The 25,095-nt window shown below is 37.8% G+C and overlaps 1 protein-coding gene across 1 annotated transcript in view; it reads right to left on the reverse strand.

The window, feature by feature from the left end:
- Window positions 1–284: 284 nt before the first annotated feature.
- The window catches only part of GRID2 (glutamate ionotropic receptor delta type subunit 2), a 1,475,947-nt gene continuing 1,451,136 nt past the window's right edge, over window positions 285–25,095 (reverse strand). The window contains exon 16 of the mRNA XM_045472791.1: window positions 285–4,775. Within this exon, the coding sequence (XP_045328747.1) occupies window positions 4,617–4,775 (159 nt within the window). The 3' untranslated portion in view covers window positions 285–4,616. The remainder of the gene's footprint in view (window positions 4,776–25,095) is intronic.

A 25,095-nucleotide genomic window follows, 5' to 3' on the forward strand; every position in this document is an offset into this window, starting at 1 on the left:
TAGAAGATAGGAGATTTGGGATTATATTTACACTGGGGGTAATAGAAGGTATTACATTTTCCTGACATAATTTACATCTGTTCAGTTTAAAATAAATTTCATTAAGTAGAGAATCACTGCTTATTTGGCCTGGTTATTCTAGAATTAGAACATTGCTGGCAATTATCAGTATCTGCTTCATACATTAACAGGTATTCTGTTTACTGTGAAATTTCTTAATAAATTCTGGACTCTATAAGACCATAAAAAGACTCAATATAGAAGAATTAAACTCACACAAAAGATAAGAACCAATTGCAATTTACTAGGCAGTCGGGTTAAGCATAACTGTATACACAGCATTTTGGAACGAACACACAACTATGCTCCTCTGTTAGCAATTTCCAGTCTCTCCTGTTATGGGGGTCTGTTCCTCCTGGTACCATTCAGATTATCTTCTTTATTCTTAACCCAAGGGCTGTAATCCACGGATTGCCTTTGTTTCCACATTGATTCATGATTTACCAGGTTCAGTAAGAACATTCACTTAAACAAAATCAGTTCCTTGTTGCCAGTAGTAGTAGAGCGTTCTTAGTCTGTTTCAAAGTGTGCTGAGTTCAGTCTTTAATTACAGAAACTTCCCCACCATCCCCACTGTTGTGTGTACTGGCTCGGTTCCATGTACTGCTGTAACTTCTAATGTGAGTTCTCTGAAAAGGCTGGCACTCCTGCCGGCCGTGGGGAGTGGCTGGTCTCTGCAACCAGCTACCTCTTGCTGCAAAATGCTGCCTGCATTATTCTTTTCTACCCTGCATGTCTGTCTTTCACTCTGCAGTCTCTGTGTCCTGATGTGGCAGTGGGAGAGTTGATCGCCTGTGACTTTTGAAAGAGAGGTACAATTTGCAGATTAAGGTTAATCCATGTGCCAGTATCAAACATCTCTTTGGCTACCCCTTGCCTGGCATTTCACTATAACTGTTTCTAGCTCACTTACATCTAATCTATGTTAGAATGTCCTTTCCCTCTTAGCCATGGCCATGCAAGGGCAGACAAATTATCAATTAAACTAATTCATTTTTATTACCAGTTTTTTAATCACCAAAGAAGGAATTAGAATTCAACCAGGGAGGTTATTTATTGAGAGTTTTTTTATTGATAAAATAATTTATCAAAGATTTATGAAAAAATTTAAAATCTCTGAAAAAGAAAATTGTATCAGCCAAGACAGTAAAAGGTATGTCTGTGGGTAAGGAAAGTAGTCTGTTTTAGGCTGGCTATGTGGGTGACATCAGTGATACTGAGGATTTTACGTCTGAAAAACTAGGATGTAATATTGCAACTCACAGGAAAGGCTGTCGTAAGACAGACATGTGTGGCTGAGGTGACTTCTCTTGCCCAGCTGTGTTCGTCCTGATACTTACTCCAACATCTTAATCTGCTTCCCAATTTGGATCTGTCTATTCTTCTTTCTCAACTACCATGACCTGGAGATCATCTTATTTCATATGCTTGGTCTGCCATTTCAGCAACAGCTTTTCTTCTTGGCTTGGGCCTCTCTTTGCTGGGTCCTTTGGCTCAGTGCCTCTGACCTTGGGTGGCTGGGACTCTGAGTCTCTCTGGCTTCCTTCCCACAACAAGTAGTGATTGTAAACTAGAAGACACTGTTTTAGTTTTTAAAAAGTTAGAAATATTGAAAATGAAAATTGAATATTATAGCCTTAAAAAAAGATTTGGGGATTTCTCAGCTCACTGAGTTGGTATATTAGATCAGCTATTCTGACTTAGAGCAAGGAGGAAATTGTGAATTATTTTTCATCACATTTAAAAATATTTTGAAAACTGATATAAACATCGAATCAACATTTTCCCTGTAATCCTCTTCCTTTGCTCCAGGAAACTGAAGCATGGATTATAGTTGAAATTTTATATTTTAAGCTTAAGATCTTACTCCAGAGCTTCTGGGATGCCAATACTGTCTGATCTTTTGGTACATTGGCATCATTCTCTTCACTCAGGAGATCTAGTATAAAAACTTTATGCTATTCCTGGAGGTACATGCTAATATGTTCTTAGTTTTGGAGAAGCTGGTATATTCTAAGTAGAAGGCAAAAATAAATTTTCTTTTCCTAAAGAAGTTATGGGTATCCATGACTCCATAGGTATTCTATTGAAACTTCTACCCAGGACTGAAACAGAGTCAGCATTCCAGCCTGGGATAGACTGTTCCAGTGAGACTGAACTCAGATTCGATCAGCCAATCCAGAATCAATTTTGAATCACTAGAAATAGAAGGTCAGGCTTGGGCTTGGCTATGAGGGTAGCATAGGAAATGTGGGTGGGATTCTTCATTGGTGTGTGTGTGTGTGTGTGTGTGTGTGTGTGTGTGTGTGTGTAAGAGGAACATATAAGACTTGCAAGCCAGGAATACATCTCAGCACAAATCTATTGGACAGACAGGGAGCAGACAAGACAAAATCATAAAGGCAAGAGCCAGGCTGGCTTGAGGGAAAATCTGTGCTTAAAGAAGAAATGTGTCACCAAATCTTTGCTTTAAATGAATGACAAGGAGTTTTTCTTTCCAGCCCAACAACAATAGGTCAGGCAGTAAGGATGGTTTGTATTTGTTTAATCGGATCAGTGTCTCCTTTAACCAAGTTTTCTTACTCTACCTTGGGAGGCATGTTCCCCACTGGAGTAGCTGGTGATTTCTTTGGCAGCTAGAGCCCAGGTGATTCCCTGAATTTTTGTTGTCTGGTTATTTCTTTGGGGCCAAGAGTAGGTTCTCTATAGTGGGTTCTGGGGAAAGCCTTCCATCAAGAGGGCTGACTGGTATCTGGGTCCAATCATGTGTTAATGGTGGAATGTCTGTCTATATAGCAGTAGGGCCCTGGCTTTGGTCCTGTGGCTTCTATACTTGTCATCTTGTGAGGCATCAGAATTACCATACTGAAACCAGATATCTAGGAGGGCATGTAATTCATCTTCTTTGTACCATTCACTTGCATGGGGTGGATGGTGTAATAGTACATCCTTATGGTAAATTATAGTATTGTATTTGGTGGGGAGAAGGAAGAATCCATGAAAAATGGGGTGATCAAAAATAGCAAAGTTTACAAAGTGCTTTCACATACATTTTCACTTGATTCTCACAACAACCCTGTGAGGTAGGTATCGTATATGATGTTTTTATTTTTATTTTGCAGAGAAAGACACCAAAGACCAAAGAGTTTAAGTGATTTGCCCACAGGCATAATAAGTGCCAGGACCCAAACTTAAAGCCACGTTTTCCAACTTCACAGCCTGATTCTACCCAAGAGTGGCTACAATGAGGGCTACCAGTTTGACGACATGATGGGAAGGCGCTTAGTAAGTGAGCATCTAACTTGTTTAAAAGTCAGATGGTTTAGAAATAATACATTAGTAACCAGAATACGTAGGATCACCACTTGCAGGAGGTCCCCTGGGCACTTCTGCCTATTGGCTTAAATCTTAGTAGTTGCTTTGGCATATTAGAAGATCATCTGTGAGTCAGCCTGGGCAACTAGGCAATCCTTGGGTAGTCAAAGAACAGAGATGAGGGAATTCTCATGGCCATCATTACAATGCTATAGCACTCATTGTGCTGTTTAATTTTATGACATACCCATTGGAATGTAATGTAAACTTCCATTTACATGGGCACATGACAGGTCCTCAATAAAAACTGGTTGAATTCATGAGGGGTGGGGGTGTTTTATGGGATGCTTCCACATTTTACTTGTACAAAATTGATTTGCATGGAAGAGGTATTATAGATGAATATGGAACTGAGTATAGGGATTACTCCGTTATTTTGGTGGTAGGTAGTATACACAGGCACTGCTATTTTCAAGGGTGTAATCTCATGATCCAAGTGATCTTTATCTACAAAGACAAATTTATTAGATGTGGCTTCAAACTGGAGGCTCTACCTTAGACAGGGATCCATGTGGAATGCAGGTATTTGATGCCCACTGGAGGTGAAGGCAATGTCCCTTGGCATGGAGAAAAGTGAATTGTTGGGGCAAATGTGAAGACAATGCTGTTTTAGTAATAGGGAGAGAGCTCTGTGATAAAATTCTCCAGATATGGTTCATCACAATCACCAATGTTTCAGTAGGGATGGAAGAGGCCTCTGTCTTTTTCTGGTTCAATTCTGCCAAGGCACATTCTCCTAGGTCCTCCACATCTTCCTGAACACTCGGCCGTCAGAAGTCCCAAGACCCACAGTTGAGACTGCGGTGAATCTTAAACGGGTAGAAGCTGGAGGACACAGCTGCCATGGTATGGACCTGGACCTCAGTGTGAGTGCTTCTGACCAGGACACATAGGTAAGACATCCACTCCATAGAAGCATCCCTCCAAGGCTAATGGGGTGGTTTGGGCAAGACCCATGACCTTTGGTCGAAAGGGGCAATCCTGTTGTTGCTCTTCTACAAGTGGATTACAGCAAAGGTTTTTGGGTGTCACAGCCTGGTGAGTTCAACTTAATTGAACTGGATAAGAATTTTTAACTTAGGATATAGTACATCAGCTCACCAGTTTTGAGTTTTCAGGATCTGTTGGGTCCTGAAATTGGTAGATGGGAAAGCGATTGGCAGCTGTGGGTCTGGTAGATGTTATGGATCATCCAGAGGACCTCCCAGTTGTGATGATTGGTGCAGGCCATGACCGGATGCCTGGCTTCTCCAAGTATTGGTGCCAAGTTTCAAGCATGGCCTTAATGGCCAAGCATTCCTTCTTTCAGATGTTGTAGTTTCATTTTGCAGGGATGAAGCCTGTGGGGAAATAAAGCATAAGGTCACATCAAGCTTGATTTCAGACAAGATTTGGCATTCCATGGTTCTACCACTACTTACAAGGCACTGGCTCCACTTTAAAGGTCCACTGTAAACAGAGTGGAGCATGATTACAGCCATTGCAAACCTCCTATGTTGGGCTTCGTGCATTTTCTGGACTCCAGGCAGCCATCAGAAAGCAGGGCATACTGACTGCTGGTTCACTACAACTGTTTAAGGGAAGGCCTTGGAGTTCAGCCAGGTCTGGATTAGGATAAATTGGTAGTTTACACTGGATAGGACCTTGGGTATCTTCCCCAGAAGACAAAGTGAAAGAGAAAGAGAAGACTCACACAGAGTCAAAGTTGGTGAGGATATACAATTCCATGTAATATTCTGCAACCTGTTTCCTTAGATCTTGACTTTTCGTTATTAGTTTAGACCATTTGTAAGCTTTTACAACTAATAAAGATAGTAATATAAATCCTTTTAAAGTTGTAATCACTAATCAGAATTGATATTGTCAAATAAATTTTAACCCACCTATTTAAATATGTGCTCTTTTTCTTTTTTAAGTTGAAGTATAGTTGACATACAAGGTTGTATTAGTTTTAGGGTACAACATAGTGATCCAACAAGTTTAAATATCATGTCATGCTCACCATGAGTGTAGCTAACATCTGTCACCTCACCATACAATGCCATTACAATACCACTGACTATATTCCCTATGTCGTACCTTTCATCCCCATGACTTATTCATTCCATAACTGAGATATTCCAAATCTCTCACTCCCCATCACCTACTTTGCCCATCCCTCCACCCCATCCCTTCTGGCCACCATCAGTTTGTTCTCTGTATTTATGGGTCTGGCTCTATGTTTTGTTTCTTTGTACATTTAAAACCATTTTTTAGACTGGACATATAAGTAAAATCATATAATATTTGTCTTTCTCTGTCTGACTTATTTCATTTAGTGTAATACCCTCTAGGTCCACCCATGTCATTATAAATGGCAAGATATTCTTTTCTATGGCTGAATAATATTCCACTGTGGCTTTTCTATGACTGAATAATATATATGCATCTATTAATGATTCAATATGTGCTCTTAAATAAGGAACTTTGTTCCTTCTTGAAACCTAAGGGTAGACCTCATAATTCAACCATTAAATAACAGAATCATAAAAATTTAAATCAATAGCAGGATCCTTGAACCTAGGCACAAATCATGATTTTTAACTTTGGCCAGCTTCTGAAGGTGTGATCCTTGCCTCCATGACCTTGTTAGAACTTATGCCCAGATTTTATGTTTATCAAAATCTTTGCTAATGTTACAGAACTTAGAGAAACCTAAATGTTTTTCATTGTGCTAGTGGACTGATAGTGCTTATCAGTTAATTAAATTAAATAACCAGTTTTGACCTAAAAATAGAAATCAGCTCCATAGGCTTAACACACAACAGAATTCCTCAAAGTGAGCCCCATGAACACTAATTTCAGGAAACGGGTTTTGTCATTAAGTGGATTTGGGAAACACTGCTTAATATTTACTGTTCTTGACTTAAATTATACAAGCTTTAAAGCTCTGGGAAGTAAATCATCTTGCGGTAAATAATCTTATTTAATTATTTTAACTCAGTATTTCCCCAAAATTTCAACATGAGTTAAGTTTTTGAGTAATATTTATTAGCATCTTGTGGAACTAATGCTACATAGCATAGATTTTAGGAAATTTTGGGCTAGAAAAAAATGTGAAAAAAATACTCATTAAAAAATACACATTTCTCATGAAAAATAAGTGAACCAATTACTAGTTATTTATTACTATAGTTGTCTTAGAATTAAGTTAGGTTGTTTGGAAAATAAGAAATGCACTTGTATATAAAACATGAATTCTGCCTTTAATAGGCTTGTATCTTAGGGAAATGTTTGTCACATAGAAAGCAGTATTCAACACCTGAAGATTCCATATAACCAACCACTAAGTTAAATAATGCAGACTTATAGTAGCTCCAGAGAAAAAGATCAAGTATTGGAACAATGAAGGAAGATATCATTGGGAGGTAGGACTGTTTTTATGGGGATGGCCAGAATTTTGATAAGTTGAGGGCATTTTTAATCAAGGGCAAAAATACACAAACTTTTAGGTCCCTATGATTCCCAGTAATAGTGTGGCAAATGATACTTTGTTTTATATATATATGAATATATATATATATATATATATATATATATATATATTAAGTTTATTTATTTTGAGAGAGAGGGAGTGTGCACGTGCATGAGTGGGGGAGGGGCAGAGAGAGAGAGGGAGAGAGAGAATCCCAAGCAGCCTCCACGCTGTCAGCACGGAGCCGGTGGTGGGGCTTGATCTCAAGAATCACGAGATCACAATTTAAGCTGAAATCAAGAGTGAGAAGATTAACCAACTGAGCCACTGAAGCACCCCAATGCTTTGTTACGTTGTAATCATTTCATTCCCACCTATAGACAGAATGTTGCAGTATAGTTTTCTTTTCTTTGTCCTTCTACTTCTTTAGAGTTCTTCTTACCTGGTATGTTATGAGTTGTTTAATTGTCCAGTGTCTGTGATAGTCTCATTGATGGCAGGGAAACTACTTTATTTAATTTTACATTCTTGGAAACTAATACCTTTGCATCCCTTGCATTTGGTCCATGGTAGGCCCTCAATAAATATTTGTTGACTGTGTGAGGGAATCAATGAAAAAAACTATATGGCAGAAAATTGTCTACAGCAAATTGATTTTTCCATCAGGGAATAATAAATAGATTGAGCAGGATCAGAGTGTGTAGGCTCTTGTAGGCAGAGGAGTAGGAAAGAGGAAATCAGTAAAGATTTTTAACAACAGTAGCACTGCTGAAAGGATTACATCTGAAAACTCAAACTGGCAGGACATACAGGTTGGAATGAAGGAAAAATGGACTAGGGGATCCATAGAAAGTATCCTTAGAGCAGTCTAGTTATGAGGAGATAAGGGTCTGGAACCAAAGCACTAAGAATGTAAGGGAAAAGGCACAAATGCCAAGCAAATGCATCTCTGGAGTTGGTTGCTAAGAAGAATCAAGAAGCACTAGTCAAAGATTATTTTGTAAATGTAACACTAGTTAAAATTTATTGAATCCCTGTTAGAGGTTGCATCAGGCACTTTGGTTTAATTTCTAATTCAATCTCATTTATTCTCCACAACAATTGTATCAGGTAAGAACTACTATTATCTCTATTGTACTGATAGGGAACTAGATTAGAGAAGTTGAGAAATGTGTTTAAAGTCATAGCAGCCCCACCTCAGAGCCTACGTTCCTAGTCCCGGCCACCTCTGGAGATGACTGTTCTTTAGACAGTTAGACACATTAGTAGCAGAAGAGAGATTGCTTTTGGGTATTTGAATTTTGAGGTGATCATAAAAGGTATCATTGGAAAGATTAACATTATGTCTCCAAGAACTTGGCCCTTGGCTTAATAAATGATCAGCTTTTTAAATGGTCTGTTAATGTATTGTTTAAAATACAGCCCCATCAGTCATGTAGCAAAGGGTTTCTCTCAGAAAGGACAGGATACTGTAGGAAACCAGTAAATGCTTTCTGAGGGACACCAAGACAGTGCCATGGAAAAGTTACCCAAGGCAAGTTGCCGCCTGCTAAGAACACCATAACATCCAGGGTCAAGACTGACTGACCTTCAGGCTTGTAAAGCCTGCAGTTAGAGTGAATTATTTGACCTGCAGAATTCAGAGAGCACTGCAAAAGCTGTGATATGCTTTTCTTCTTTTTTTCTTTCACCAATTCACTGAGGCTCTAGGGGTTGTTCAGCCCGGAAACATCACACACAGCTACCGGGATTTGGCTGTGATGTGGTGGACGTAGAGTTTTATGTAGTTTGTGTTTTTAATCTTTAAGAAAGTTGCAAGTCTTCTGACTGGGTTTCCATTGTTGCATATACACCTTGTGGTGGCTTACATGTTAATCACAAAGTATGCAAAAAAAAAAAAAAAATTGAACCACATAAACTCACAGGGTGAATTCGTGTGATACATTTGAAAAGGGGCTGATTTTGAAGGCAGAAAAAAACGGAGTCCAGGACTATTAACATTCAGAATTGTGACTTAGGTTTTATTTTTTTCTTCATCATGTTTCTTTGTTTCTCCCTCTTGCTGTCTCCCAGAATGGACTTTCTGGATAATTCATTGTAGAAATGAAATTGAGATCGCATAATTTTATTTTATTATTACTGATGTATCAGAGTAGAGCGTGACTGCCTAAACTTTTAATGTTTAGAATTCAGTTTATTTGCTTAAGAAAATGAAAAAAAGCTTGAACTGAGAAAGAGCCTGTAAATGAGTTTGAAAGGTCACTTTAGTTAAGGCCTTACGATGCCGCTGTGCATAAACGGGACGGCCACAGGGATTTTACCTTTTCCTTCCAGACTGCTAACTGAAACCCTTTGTTCAAGCAATGCCATCTGAGCGGCGCTTGGCACAGTCCTCTAAGAAAACCTGACACACTCACCTAGATGTGCTTATGACCTTTTGCAAAAATCTTTTTTTAAAAAAGTTCAGTTTTTGTGTTGAATACCAATTAAAAAATGCAACATGTGAGAATTATCTTATATTGGCAATATATCAGTAGTCTGGGACATAAAAGTAATGTTAACACAGTCAAGTAGAAGTTAGAAAATCTCAGGTAAGCAACAAAATGAAATAAATATCATAATATTGGTAGGTGCACATTACAAGTTGATCTGTGTTAGGAAATCAATACCAGCACGTTGGATTATAGCTTCTTATGCACTGGAAACAATCTCAATCCTACTATTTTTTTTTTAAATTAAAAAAAATTTAAGGTTTTTTAATGTTTTATTTATTTTTGAGAGAAAGAGACAGAGTGTGAGTGGGGGAGGGGCACAGAGAGAGAGAGACACAGAATCCGAAGCAGGCTGCAGGCTCCATGCACAGAGCCTGATGCGGGGCTCGAACTCATGAACCATGAGATCATGACCTAAGCTGAAGCTGAACGCTTAACTGACTGAGCCACCCAGGTGCCCCAGAAGTTTTAAATGTGCCTCTTATGTAATATTTTTAAATCTTTCTAATAAGAATAGTTTTTTTGATAGCATATTTTCTCTAATTTTTTTTGCAAGTTTATCTTTTTCCATCACTGTTAATTTACTTACCTCTAAACCACCAATTTAAAGGCCATTTTCCATTACATGACTACAGTGAAAGCAGACCTGACATTACACTTTCTAGTTCTAGATAATTTGTGCAGACGTTCGAGAACACAATCCCACTGGGATAGTAAAATTCGTTTTTAAGGGATTTATTAATTGGGATATACTTTTAAACAACACAGAGAGTCAGAATTTGGGAGCAGTAGTTTCAAAGATGAAACTAGCATAGGCTCAGAAAATATTTCCTTATTTTTCAGTTTTTTGGACCGTTTATATTTTAATTATGTTTTTTACTTATCATACAGAATGTATCGGTTGCAGAGACTTTGACCATGAGCTCTGACCCTGAAAACTAAACATGGAAAAAATACTGCAAGTAGGAATGGGAAATCTCACATGCTTTACAACAACAAGCACAGAAAGTACAATATAAACACGGTAGCAAAGATGTTAAAGCAATGCACAATTAGAAGATTTTGATACAAACACTATTGATTTATTAAATGAAAAACTGTGCTAAATGTATTTACTTAGGACTTTGGTAATTTGTGTTTTTAAACATTGTTTTTTTGGTTCTTGTGAGGTAACAGTGATACCTCATGAAATCTGTTCCTTTTTATGTACAACACGCTCTCTCTCTCTCTCTCTCTCACACACACACACACACACACACACAGACTCACTCATTCACACATAGAGTCAAAGTCAATGGCAGTGGGTGGTTTATGTCAGGGCTGGGTTTGACGCCCCTCTCTCAGAATAAGATAAATGTAAGTGATGAAGAGCTCCTGGGGTTGGTTGAACTCATTTTGTATTCAACACTCTGCCTGGCCCCTTTCTCATCTCTTTCTCCCTCTCTTTGTATGTTCAAGCCTACTTGAGTTTCTTTTTTCTTTTGTAGAACTTGGTTCTTTTGATGTGTTTCAGGGCACGCCCTGTGGCAAAGAGAACTTCCCAGGAATCGGAAACATAAGCACACAGGTCTGAAGCAGCTACTGTGTGAGAGCCAGAAATATTCAGGCCCAGGAGCTGTGTTTTCTCTCTCCAAAACAGGATCAGAACAGATAAGAGCAGGGGCAAACACGCAATAGATTCTACATATATTATTCTAAAAGGACGTGTGCTATAAAATTTAATAATGGGGTAGGCATTTGGTGAGATTTTTAACCTGAATGGAGCTTGTGATAGTAATTTAACCAGATATGTTTCTATGCATTTATGTATTTGTTAGTTTAACCAAGTTTCTTCTATAACTTATAAATTTGTTTGTTTCCATTTCACTGCTGTTATGGCATCAGCATAGCTGAGATTTTCAATGGTACGTGGTCCTCGCCATTAAAAAATGAGGTGAGAAAGTGCAGTGCTTTAACTTTCTATTTACTTCTTTATGAAGTTGGAGGAAATGCTGCTGTAAGTATTGTCAGACTAGTGTTAGAAGGCACGATCTATAGTATTAATAGAAGGTCTAGATAGAAGGAGGAGTTAATTTTTTATACCCCATATCAGTATTTCTATTTTCATAAATTAAAAATATTTAATAAAGTGGTGTTACGTCTTATTTAAAATATCTCTTTTTACTCACATATTATACTTTATGTGGCAAATCTTTCAGGACTATGTCACTGAATTAGAACTTGGAACTGAAAATAAAAAAAAAAAAACAGAAAATAAGGAAAAACAGTGCAGTTTACGTTTACATATATACAAACTTATCACTTTAAGATGATCAGATAATAGTTAAATTCAACTTTTACCCAAGTATCTAAAAGAAACCTTTTGTTTCTAAAACCTAACAGCTGGAAAAGCATAGTAACTACAAATGTAGTACCAATCTGGTTTGATTGATTTAGTGAACTAATCTGTATTAATGAGGTATATAATTTACTTTGGCATTAGTGAGTTCCCACTCATGTATACATTCATATATATGAGTATATATATAGTACATATGCTATATATAGTATATGAGTATATATATAGTGTGTATATGTATATGTATTGCTAGGCCTACTGAAAAATAATATGCTACTAGCTGAATAATCTAGGAAAAAAATGGAAATTTGATAAGCAAATGGTTGATCGCTTTCAGTTAAGTTCAATTCAGTTTAGTAAGTGTATTGAGCACTATTTATGTGTTTGTGCTAATAATATTACCTATTAACTCCTAGGAAAATAACTAGTGGTGTCATTTAATCCGTTCCGCATTTTCCAACATATTTTATGCTCAGATAACAAGTCCACCAGCTAATCGCTCTAGTTCTTTTTACCTTTGGCCTCTATATCCACAGCTTAAAACAAAGAGAGAAAATAATAAAATTCAATTATTCAAATGTTGGCCAAGTACATGTTTTTAACAATGATACAAGAGGACTGTTTTAACAAATTGGGAATAACTATAAAATAACTTTTATAACTACAAGGTCTCTTGGGCTTCTATCAAACATATCTGAGTTACTATTTATGAATATTTGTGTAAATATCTGTATGTCAGATATGAAAAATTTCTTTGATAATAGAAAAGGCTTGGGATTTACAATACTCATTTAAATGTTATCTAGAAAGTTTAATGGGTCCGTTTTACTTAAACAAAAACTGTATCTTTAATACAACTATAAGAATACAAAAGAAGGACTTTTATCTTTCCGATGCAATGCAAACTGATCCTATTTTTGTCTTTAATGTTACACAGCATTTCTAGATACTGAATGCTTCTAAATTATCTGATCCTAAATTTGATAAGCTATGGAGGTGTGTATTAGACATTGCAATGCTTTCCAGCTTTAGGCAGTGGCTGCTTGCAAAGGGTCCTATCATGTTCTCATCCCGTTTATAAACATCAGTGAAAGCCACAGTTCTGAAGGAGCAATGCACACAGGGCTTCCCAGCTTACACAGGATTGCTGCTGTCACACTGCATTGCACCAATTGTCACCTCATATACTTTAATGGCGCTAGAAATCTGGTTTTGCTATCATTACAGTTCTTTTCCCCCTTTCCCTTCTTTTCTGTAGAGGTGTTACCTTTGACCCACAAAATGACATTGCAATGTGGCATGCCTAGTATCAGACTAACATATACTCTTTGTATTAATTCAAACCCAAGGAATACACGTGCTTCTAAAAATGTGCAAAATTGAAGAGAAATCTAGCCTTTTAAAATAGATTGATGAGTTCTAGACCTAGTAATGCTTCCATTTATCTGACTAATCACTAAAATAAGATCTCCTGAGTGTCTCACTGAAAAGTATTACAGCCATGTTTAGAGAAATCTCTTGGGAAAACAGACACCTCTGAATTTTTTCAAATATTTTTCTTTTTAAACAAAAACGAAATATAGCAATTCTATTAGAAATTAGCTGACTGAATTCAATCAGATTTTAAATTAAACTTTTTATTACATAATGAGTAAAGGGGTATATGCTTGAAATATGACATCCACCTAAATAACATTAATTGTCACTTTTGTTGATTAAATTCTCCAGCTAGTCACATAGTCTCTGTTTCACTACAGGAATTGTGAAATGATTCAATTATTCAAAATTTTAGTTACCAGTTAGCTTCCAATATTTGTATTTATTTTAAAAATAGATAGTTGCTTGGCTCAATTTAATATTTTTTGTTCTTTTGTTTCTGGCTCTTCCTCTCTTCCCTATATAAGTGGATATGATCTAAATATTTTTCTAAAAGAACAATGGGCTGGTATTTTGTACAGATTCCCCTTAAGTTCACTATCAATTTTTAGGGATTATAGGGGTCATGTATTCCAAATTTTTCATTTTACAAAGGAGGCAGACTTGGAGAGTTTACATGACTTTTATCACTCAGCTCTAGTAGCATAGTAGGTCCTCAATAAAGATGTGTTGACTAAAAAATCAATGTGGAGTTACATAAATACAATATCACAGTACTTACAATATTGCATTGCAATGACTTGTGTATAATAATAAGCTTTCATAAACACTCATAGCCACAACATCACCATGAGGCAAGAATCATTACTAGAATCTGTTAATTGTAGGAATTATTTAATGGGTAAGGTAACTGAAGTTCAAGATCAGTGAATGGTTTTCCCAGGATCAGACAGCTAAGCAGTTGAAGAGCTTAGATTTGAACTCCCATTTTCTGATTCCTGAGCTTTGGTGAGTAATCACTATCCATACTGCCTATAACAGCTTTTCTCTCTCTTGCCTTTCTCCATTCTCAGATCAGAGGCAGGAATTGGTGCTATTTATCTTTGTAAGCCCAGGATACTTGGATGAAAAAAAGCCCTCAATAAATGACTGAAAACAAATAAACCTGACTGGTCCAACTTTCTTCTATACCAACACCCCATTCACATACATTCTATATATTCAGAGGGTAGGAGGTGGCATTTGAGAAGGTGGAGGAAGACTGTTATCTTAAAGGTACAGAAAGGCTTCAAACCATTTAAACTAGCAAAACTGAGTCTATGCTGTCAGTATCACATTTAAGAACAATTCTGCTACGTGAGTAACTCAGCTTAATGAGGACAGAATTTGTTAGCAGTTCCCTGGTGCACGTGGTACATAAGTACTTAAGAGTATGTGCCCGATGCCTAGTCCATGAACTCACAGGTGATTTAAACTTCACTTGGGGAATTCAGTCACAATCACTAGGGAGGTTCTCCTCCACCTCCCCCACATGTGCATGCCCTCAAACCAAGTTTGGGCCATGGTCCTGGGTCTTCAAACACAAGCCACCATCTCTAGAGGCTCGTCTAATCATGGGTCCACATTGGTTTCTAATGAGATGTCCCAGGGTGAAGGGAGAAGCCCTTCCAAGTTTAAAGGCTTTGCTGCTTTTCCTCAGATTTTGGAAGTTAGATTATTTGGAGAGGCTGGAGTCCTGCACTACAAGTCTCCTCACAGGGTCTCCTTTCACTGACAGCTCCCTCTCCCCTAAGCCATTCTCCTTACTTAATGCTTCCATAGTAACTCTCTGGTGTTTCTGCATCTCCAGATCTTCTAACATCATCTCTGAGAAACTTAAGTTTGTACCAAAGGCAAGAAAAACACGTGCCAGCTCTGCTTTCCACTTGGCAACACCTCACCCCCACCTCAGTCAAAGAAACACAAAGAGCCTGGCTCTGTGTTTGGAGTAGGAAGGAGGGAAAACTGTAGAAAACAGAACATAAATTCGCGTTTCAAAAATATCCTACCACAGATGCTTTTTGAATTAATGTCTGAATGGTTCTGAACACAGTCACCATGATGAAATTATAATTGTTAGTTTGTAGGGGACTTCCTTTTTGTCTTTCCAAGGGCAAATGTGCCTTGGCACCTCCCCACCAATAACTGTTGAGGCATTTCTCGGAGGGGCCCCCCAGAAAGGCAGCTCACAGCTCGAACATATCACAAATTCTCTGTCTGGAGGAACTAAATTAGAGCTTCTAGAAAAAGAAGTTTTATTTTAAAATATGCATTAGAAGTAGGAATTTCTTTGTTATAAAAAAAATCTCAAAAAGTACGTATGTACTTTGACGTATAAGTGGAAATATAACAATATTATGATAAAACAGTGAATTTGAATAGCGACACGATACCCTTTGGGAAGTGCATTCCCACAAAGGTCCATTCTTTTGCCCTGCAAGTCTCAGATCAAATATTACTGCCCCAGGGAGGCCTTTTCTGACCACTCTATCTCCTACTTTATTTCCTTCACAACTGTGTCACTTTCTGTAATTAGCTCTTGTGCAAAGCAGAGTTCTAAGATGGCCTTCAAAGTTCCCACATGCTGTTATGTGAGTTCTGTCTAATCCTCTCCCACTGAGTGTGGGCAGGACCTGTGAATATGATGGAGTATGACTCATGTGATTAGGTTAACTCTGAGTTAGTCGAAAGTCAGGTGATCTGGTTGAGCCCGAGCTAATCGGAAGTTCTAATAGGGACTGGGCCCTGTGAGGGCCAGAGAGATTGGAAGCTCAAGACAGCCTCTGGAAATGGCCAAGTGGAAAGGAGCTGTGAGTGGTCCTTGACCAACCGGATGTCAGCAGAAAAGGGGCTTCCGACCTACAGCCACAAGGAATAACTCCATTATTTCAACGACAGGTGATCTTGGAAGAGAGGTCCTGTGGCTCCAGGAAGGGGTGCAGCTCAGCCAAGAGCTTTATTCCAGCCTTGCAGGACCCTGAGCAGAGAACCAGCTTGGGTCCCTCAACTCTTCCTCCTCAAATTCAGCTTGTAAAGTCAAAGCAATCTACACACAGTTTTCACACAAACTACTTGCCATTAATATACTTGCTCTTAAGACTCAACTGACTGCATCATACACATATTCCTGTGTAAAGCATATTATTTTTATATTTCAGTGTTAATAGTATTTATAGGAATCAAGAAGAAGCCTGTACTTACCCACCTGGTTATAAGAATGATAATAAAAATAAAATATTATGTTAAAGAAATACAGCAATTTTAATTTAAAAAAATATATCAAGCACCAAAAGTAAATTTGAAATGTTATATTATGATGGATTTGTTGAGACTTATTTAATTAAATAAGTGTTAAGTTTAAGTTTAAATTGTAGGAAGATGTCAGTTACCAAAATGTATACTATCAGCTTTTATTTTTTGTCTTTTGTCATTTTACACGTAATTGAAACCTGTCATTAAGGTAAAAATGAAGTGAATTGTATATGGCTTCCTATTGATAAGTATTGTATATTTTACACACACACATAATCTTTTCCTTCACGATGCTTCTACAAATCTTTTAGCCTTATGATTTCCCCTACAGTGTTTTTTTCTTAAAAAATTTCTCTTAGGTTTTGAATTGTTCCATGGTTTACAGACATACTACCATTTACTAAAGCAATAGCATCTATGAAAAGAAAAAAAAGTTATTTTTATGATACTCTCCAAAATAAACAGGATAAAATATATCATAACGATTTGTAATTCTGATCATTATTTTCTTAAATCTTTCTATCTCTATGCTAACCATATCAAATATGAAAAGCGTTACTAATATTTTAAAGTAAAAATGAAATTTGGTTATCAGTTCTGATGTACTAGGCCATTAGAATTTGTTTTCTAAAGTAAATAAGACGGTAATAAGAATTAAGAATTGTAGAGGAGTGCTTAAAGATGGTGAATTGGGCATGTGAGAATTATTAGCTCTTCTCATCTTCCTCTACCAAGTCTTCCATTCTTGAAGAATATCCTAGTAGAACAACAGATGCCAGGAATTGGAGGAAGGGAGGGGGCTGGAGAGAAAAATAAAAGAAGCTGGCCAGGCACAATTTAAATCCTGAGGGCATGTGGCCATGTTACTTAATTTGAGCTGCATTATGCAAAACAAAACAAAAATTATCTGCAAGTTGGCAAAGCCTGCTGAAAGTGCAACACAAGGAAGAAACCAAGTTAGCACGCAGCAGATTTAAGACATGCTCGCTGAGGTGCTTTGAAGAAAGCAAGCCGCACGACCCCCATCCTCAAGCATAAATAAACTCCAAACAGACTCATTTGCCATGAAGGATGAAATGTGGAGGTGCCGTGGCGCCTGGGTCTCTGCCTCTCCATGGCTCCTTTCCCCAAGTCGTTCTGGTGGGTTTTGTGTCCCAAAGTTGTCCCTATGCAAACAACAGGTTGAATATTGTAGGTGTGGGTTATTAAAGTGTCCCTGGGACAATGGCAGTCTGTGTCCCATTTGTAACGCTTGGATTATTCTTTGGAAAGTGCACACAAAATGTGACATGATGTTGGCTTCCAACATTATTCAGTCTGCATAGCAGCAAATCCTGCCCTGTCTCCCTGGAAATAAAACTCCACAGACATATCACTGCCATCTAAAAAGGAACCTCTCAGTTATGCTCAGAATTACAGACACCCTGATAGAATTTCTGTTAGGAGTTTGATTTTATATTTTGAAAAGCATTTATGATGGAAACAAATTACGTTCTATCGTGTTGTTCAGTCTCCCCAAAGAAAATCTGCAATCAGGTGAATCATATACACGTACACACATATATAGGCTATAGATGGGAAAAATAAGAAAGCCTTTATCTTTCAGAGAGAATTTCACATTACTGTAGATAACTCACAACTAGTCCAGGACAACAGACAGGATTCTTGACATTATCCCTCTTCTCATCTCATTTTTACTCCTTTTGATTTTAAAAGCTCTAGAGGAGAGTGCCAAGAGGTAAAAACTGGCTGAGAAAGGCACGTAGAGAAGTCAGGCTGTTCCTTACATTTCCTTTCCTTTTCCCTACATTCTTGGAGCTTCTGAAGCTTTGAAACTCAGCCTCACCTCATGGTTTATCAGAAAACTCTCAACGTAGGTGTCTTGTGCACAAAAGGACTAAGTGACATTGTGGAATTGAGGTAGATGTTTTCTCAATCACTTGGTTTTAAGTGCATCTTGATATTAGAATTTTAGAAGACAATTAGAACTAGGACTATAGAAATAGAAAAAGCATGTTCAATTATAGACAACCATCAATGATGGTTGGAATTCCCATAGAACCAAGTTGGAAACCAACTGCCCACGTAGGAAGAATTGGAAGTTGCCTAACAAAATAGAATTGGGGCGGTGGGGGCGGGGGAGCGGGGAGTCAGGGCATTATTCCAGAGCAAGAGCTTTTAGATTATAAGTCAATGTCTTCATCTTCATGATAAGAATCCAGTTATTTCCAATGTAGTTTTCTTTTTCTGATTTTTTTTTTTTGTCTCATAGGGAAGTAAACCATCATCAACGCAGGTTAGGAATGTCTTCCCTCAAATTCTATGGTATAGATACTTCCTTCTAGTAATTTTGCATGGGTCCATTAAGACACCAAAATGAGTGGAATGCTCAGTCTTTGGTCTAGACAGTCGCCCATTTTCCTCATTTATTGCCTTTCTGTAAGCAAATTTCATAAATTTTAAGCTATAGAGTAAATATGTGTTTAAAATACTGCTTTAATCTTTTTTGGCATACTGGATATCAACCTAAGGCTTCGTTTGGAAAAGAACATTGTTTCCATTGAAGAAATAGGTTAAAAGAGTCGTTACAGAGGACTGCAGCTAAATTGCATGTAGATGCATCTACCTGCTTCCCAAGTTACCTAGAACAGTGGGAAAATCTGTGCGATCTGAAGTTCCATGCTTTAAAGGGCCTGCGTGGAGCAGAAGCTGTAGCAGGTGGGCAGAAAAAATAGGCGGTACCTCCAGCTGGGGCATCGTGACTACCATGAATCCTTCCCTCCACTCCCAGCTCATTCATTAAGATAACATGGGTAACACTGAGACTGCACCTTGGTCACAAAGGCCCTTGTTACACAGACTTTGAAATTGCCTGCTGCCTTTTCTGGATCTGTCTTTTTTCTTGAGCTTCATTTTCCACCCATTATATGTCTATTTGGACCTGGCATTCTTACAGTCGCATTGATTTATGTTATTCTGATGTTTACTTTAATCAGAATCCAAAGTAGGGTAGAAGGGGTATGGTAGGGTTACCCAGCATGATTTTTGTTCAGGGTGGGCCCAGGGTAAAAGAAGAATATTGATAGCAATGTGGACAGGGAAGAAAATGGCCCAATTCATAATTTTGCATAAGCCAACTCAAATTTCAATTTTCATCTTTGGGGTATAAATGAGATGAAACCAGACTTCCAAGAAGAAGGTGGTTTAATGAGGTCCACAGAGGAAGAGAGGATAATTAGAGGCATCACCAGATTAATCTCATAACGTCACTTTCTGGAGAAACAAGCATTCCCACCAATTGTTGAGAGAGTTTGAGAAAAGGACAGTAAACCTGAATTTACTTTTGCTGAGAAAAGCCTTTAAAAACTTTTTTCCCCTCAAGATTTGGGCAGTGGGTTGGGTTAGGAAATGTCATAGGACTTTATATATAAATTATGAATATCTGAAAATAATGTGGACAAACTATAATCATTTATTATTTTTATTTCCATAAACTAAAAAAAAAAACAACAACAATGACACGAAATGCCACAACCTCTCAATTTTTTAGAAAGCATACTAAGTCATTTGTATGTATAGGTTTTAGATATGTCCTTGCAAAGAGAGTAAACATTAAAATAACCAAAAGGATTTAAATGGTGGGCTTGCGTACCACTAAAGAGAAGCATAAAGTACTTATAAAGTAATATCTTTTTCGAAAGAGGGCTTGAATCTTTTCACAGAATACTATATATTCTTATATATACAGATTTATATATAGATTCTATATATATAGATTCTTTACATATAGATTCTTATATATAGATTTACCATATATATATATGTATATATATATATATACTATATATATACTATATACTATATTTCTATACTCTTATAGAAACCTGAGAAATCAGAGCTAAAATCTCAACGAATGGTACCACAACGCCACCATCTGGCTTTGTAAAAGACAGCAGGGAGTTACAATGTAATAGAGGAGGAAAACTGTATGTTTTCTCTTCCCTAGAGAGAGATTGGAGAAAAGAAAATAAGGGACACGCCTCAGCCCTTGTATTTCTCTCAGCCCCGTAGTCTTGCATCTGTCACTAGGTCAGCTAACATCAAATGTTTGTGGTGTCAGAAACTGTCCCATCTCTTTTTCTGTTGCTATTTTAATTTGAAGAATGAACACATTTTTAGTGGAGAAAACCTTAAAAAAATGAAATCTCTTTAATGTTAGCAGTCTCTCTTTTCATTTTTTTGGACATAAAAGAGAAAGCCTTTTTAAATTAACATTAAAATACTGTATATTTCATGTTAGTTTGTTGAGCTTCTATAAACAGGCTTACCTCCCTCACTGTTTTCACCTTGCCTTTGGGTATGATTGTTTCATAATGTTGCTAAAGCTGCTTTGCATTTTTTGTTATTTATTGATTCTTTGCATTCTTTTTTAAAAAGTTAACTCATTTTGAGAGAGAGAGTACAGGGGAGGGGTAGAGAGTGAGGGGTAGAGACAATCCCAAGCAGGCTCCGTGATGTCAGCACAGAGTGCAATGCGGGGTGTGATCTCAGGAACCATGAGATCATGACCTGAGCCCAAATCAAGAGTTGAACGCTTAACCGACTGAGCCACGCAGGCGCCCCCAAAACTACTCTTAAACTGATCTTATTGGAATTTCTTCTTTCAAATATAGTAGAATATGTCCCATATTATCCAAATGGGGATAGAAAAACATGGGGCCATGTAGGATATTTTACTACAATTTCAGTCAATGTTTTAGGAAGAAGAAATGTGACACTAAAAATATCATAAAACATACTTTTTTGGTGTTGAGTTGGAAAATTGATTTTGACTAAGATCATGTTGGGGTCACTGGCTAAGTTCCTTTCAGTATAATGGATACGGTGTAGCATTAGCTGAATATCAGGCTAACTAGTCAATGAAGTGAAGTCATAACTGGACCATTAGCAATTTCTTTATGTAAAGAAAACCTAATTGTTAGTTGGTGTGGTGCTTGGGCATTATCTTCAATATTTCTAAGCATTTTTACATATAGCTGTGGCATTAATATTTTTCCTTATTTCCCATTAAACTTCAGAATAGCTAATTTAGATAAAATTCAAAAGCTTAAGAATAGCAATTAAAAATAATTTCTATGGTTATTTACTGAAAATCTGAATCATGAAAAACGTTAGGTCATCTATCTAGTATTTATATTTGTTGATTTGGACTTTTGCCAGCATACTAATTATCCATGTTTAAGCTATTAGTTTGGGTAGTATAAATATAAAGAAGAGAAAGATTGTGAGGAGAAAAAAAGTTATTTCTCTGTTCCTTGAGGATGCAGTTACAGAATAAACATAAAAAAATGAATTGTTTTTCCATCCTGTGGTCAAGGAACAGTTCAATTCAGACTTGAGGGGTTAGCCTGTTTCTACCGAGAGCCACCACACGAGGGCGGAGGTGCTGATCGCTTTTCAACAGAACTGTGAGAAAACAAGTTTTAGATTTCCTTTGTTGCATATAAATACACTGATATTGATTTAAATAATGAAGTAAATATTTTCCTAAAAGAATATTTTCTGGTAGAATTGAGTTGTGATATTTTTATTATATCTAATTGGAGACCACTAGATCAATTATCCTTGAATATACATTAGATCGTAAAACTTCACTGCTCAAAACTTCTATTGCTGGTTGAATAGCTTTCCATCTTCTTATCCTGAGGCTTTTCTCTTCTTATCCTGAGACTTCAATTCTGAATGTTCTCGCTAAACCCAGCTTCTGCATTTTCAGTGTGCTGCTGAATATATCCACCTGGATATTTCACCTTCATTTCAAATACGGTATTTCTGAAACTAAATATCATCTTTCAGTCCACCTAAAAAATAATTTCCCTGAGTCTGCTGTTCCCCTCCCCCAGGTATCCAGCCTAGAATCTGCGTTGTGATGTTTGAGTGTTCCTTCTCTTTCTATAGCTAAGCCAGCATTAGTAGACACGTGCATGTATTTTCCATTTTAACTTGACCTCACCATAACGACGACCTTGTTAATCTCATGACATTCAATTATTCCACAAGTAAAATTCAGTGACCGTCCACATGCCAGATACTGTTTTAGGCACTGAGGAAAGAGCAGTAAACAAAAACCCTGGCCTAATTTGCTTGTGTTATGGTAGAAACAGAAAGACAATAACAAGAAAGTAAATTACATAGTATAAGGTGACATGTGTTATGAAAGATATTTGGGCCCTGTAAGGGAAGACGGGAGGTGTTGGGGGAAGGAGTCATAACTCTAAATAGGATGGTTTGAGTAGGACTCGCTGACCCCGGATTTCGACCTTATAATTCCTTTTAATGTTGTGCTTTAGACAGAACCTTGTTTATCATCCTTGATCCAAGCAATCCCCAAAATCTGTGGGTTTTCTCAGAAAATCAGTGTGTTTTCCTTTTCATTTCAGTTACTTTTTGTCTTGGTTAGCCTGTTGTTTATGTTGAGATTGTTACAAAGCTTCCGAACTTGACTCCGTGTCTCTATGGCAGTCAGGTCAGATGCTTATCAGGCTGTTTTGATGTGGTCATGAGATAAACCAACAGTATAGGGATGGAGGTGACAAGTGCCTCTGCTACGTCTAGTACGTTAAAACTCCCACAATCCTCTACTTTCTCCCCCTTCTTCACGTGCCATCCAGATACCGAAGACCTATGGGAGGACTCCAAGGTCCTGGGGCCTGAGTCTCTAGATGGAAGGAACCTGGGTCCTAAATCATGGCATGGAGGATGACCTTCTGCTTGCCTTTGAACTTTATGTGAGTGAAAAATGATCTATAATATTAAGTCATTAAAATTTGGGGGGGGGAGCATATTTTTACAGCAAGTAGCATCATATACCCTAATTCATATAGCCTCCTTCTATCTTCCTATATTACTGAGATGCCCCACGAGAATTAACTTTTTTTCAGTACTACTTTGAATGGCCACTCTGCTGTTTATTCATACTTATGTCAAATCTGCAACTGTGGTTAAACCCAACTCTCTCTGTCTTCCTGTAATTAAGCAGAAGCTGCTGGCAATAGTTGAAAAAAAATTACAGTTGTACAGGCCAGGCCATGGCCTCCAACCTCAGCTGAGTCCGCAAAGCTGTGCTGCAGTTAACTGTGTTGCTCTCGTCAGCTCTCCTATTCTTTACTCTTCCAAAATCTCTGATGCTGGACCTTCACCAGTGCTTTACTTTCTCCATTTGACAGAAAACAGAATCCGATGGAGCCCTTACTGAACATCCTGCTATTGAACCTAGAGATTTACTTGTATACACACGTCTCCTTTTGCCCTTCCCCGCACTTACAATAAAATATGTATCCTTTCTCCTTTTGAAAACTAATCGTGTCCTCCATCTCATTTCTTCTCATCTTTTGAAGACCTTTCTTGCTACTATACTCTCAGCATCGTTCTCACTACCAGTACCTTCTTGTTGTATTTCAATGTGCTCCCGTCTCTCCCATCTTGGAAACAAACACCCTTCCTGGAGCCCATTCTGTCCTCCAGGTGCAGATCCTTTTTCCTCCTCTCTTTCATCACCACGTTCCTTGGAAGAACAGCGCACAAGCCCTTCCACTTATTCTTTCCCCAACTATGGTCTGGCTTCTGTCTCCACCAATTCTCCTCCACATTGTTCTTGCCAAGATCTGGAAGACGTTCATGTTGCTAAATCTAATGGGCATTTGACAATACTGACCACTCTCTCTTGAAATACTCTTCCCTTGACTTCTAACTCTACTCCCCCCTAAAGTTTTCTTCCTCATTCTCTTTTGGTCAGTATCCTCTTCTATCCTTTGATTAAGTTTTGATCTTTCACAGGGTTCTGTACCCGGATCTTATTTCTGCCAAATAGACCCCTTCTTCCTTGCATGACTTTATTATCTCTCATGATTTCACTTATGCTTAGAACTTCCAAAAAGACTTCAAGCCCAGACTTAGGCCCCATTCCTGCCAAAACTCTCCCTAGAATCTTTCCACGCCCTTCTTTCTTTGCTGCTACTACCAGTGACTAGGCCTTGATTGCCACGCAAGGCTCCTAACTGGTCTCCCTCTCTCAGATCTTGCCCTATTCCAAAACTTTCTCCTCGGGCAGCTAGAATGATACTTTAAAATAAAAATATGGCAGGTCACTACTTCACCCTAAACTTGTCGGTGGCTACCTAGTGATGCCTGGAACTTTATTCCTTAAAAATACAAATTCTTTAACGTGGTTTATGGAGCATTTTTAGGACTGCTTTTTACCTGTTCATTTTATTCTCTTAATAGTCCCTGTTCCCTGTAAGTTCCGACGTGGTGTGACTTCTTTCAGTTCCTGGAACAATTCTTGCCCTCTGGCTTCAGGTCTTTGCATGTACTGCTTGCCCCTATTTCTTTTGCCTGGCTGACTCTCAATTATACCTCAGGTCTAGCTTGGAATCCCAGCTAGGGAGCTCTTCCTATCCCTGTTCTGTGTTGCAAATCACTTTGTATTTCCATTACTGTAACACTTACCACAATTTATTGTCATTGCCTGTTAAATTGTCTGTCTTCCCCAGTAGACTGTAAACACTATCATATTACTAATATTCACAGCTGTTCAAAAATGGAATCGACTATAAAAGGGATGACACTCAAACATTAGGTAGGTGGTTGGATTTGATTTTTATAGTTTTGTCATCTTATGTTCTTACTGCTCTTCATGGGCCATATGT

This window comes from Leopardus geoffroyi, chromosome B1, assembly GCF_018350155.1.
Source record: "Leopardus geoffroyi isolate Oge1 chromosome B1, O.geoffroyi_Oge1_pat1.0, whole genome shotgun sequence".
In the NCBI taxonomy this organism is placed as follows: Eukaryota; Metazoa; Chordata; class Mammalia; order Carnivora; family Felidae; genus Leopardus; species Leopardus geoffroyi.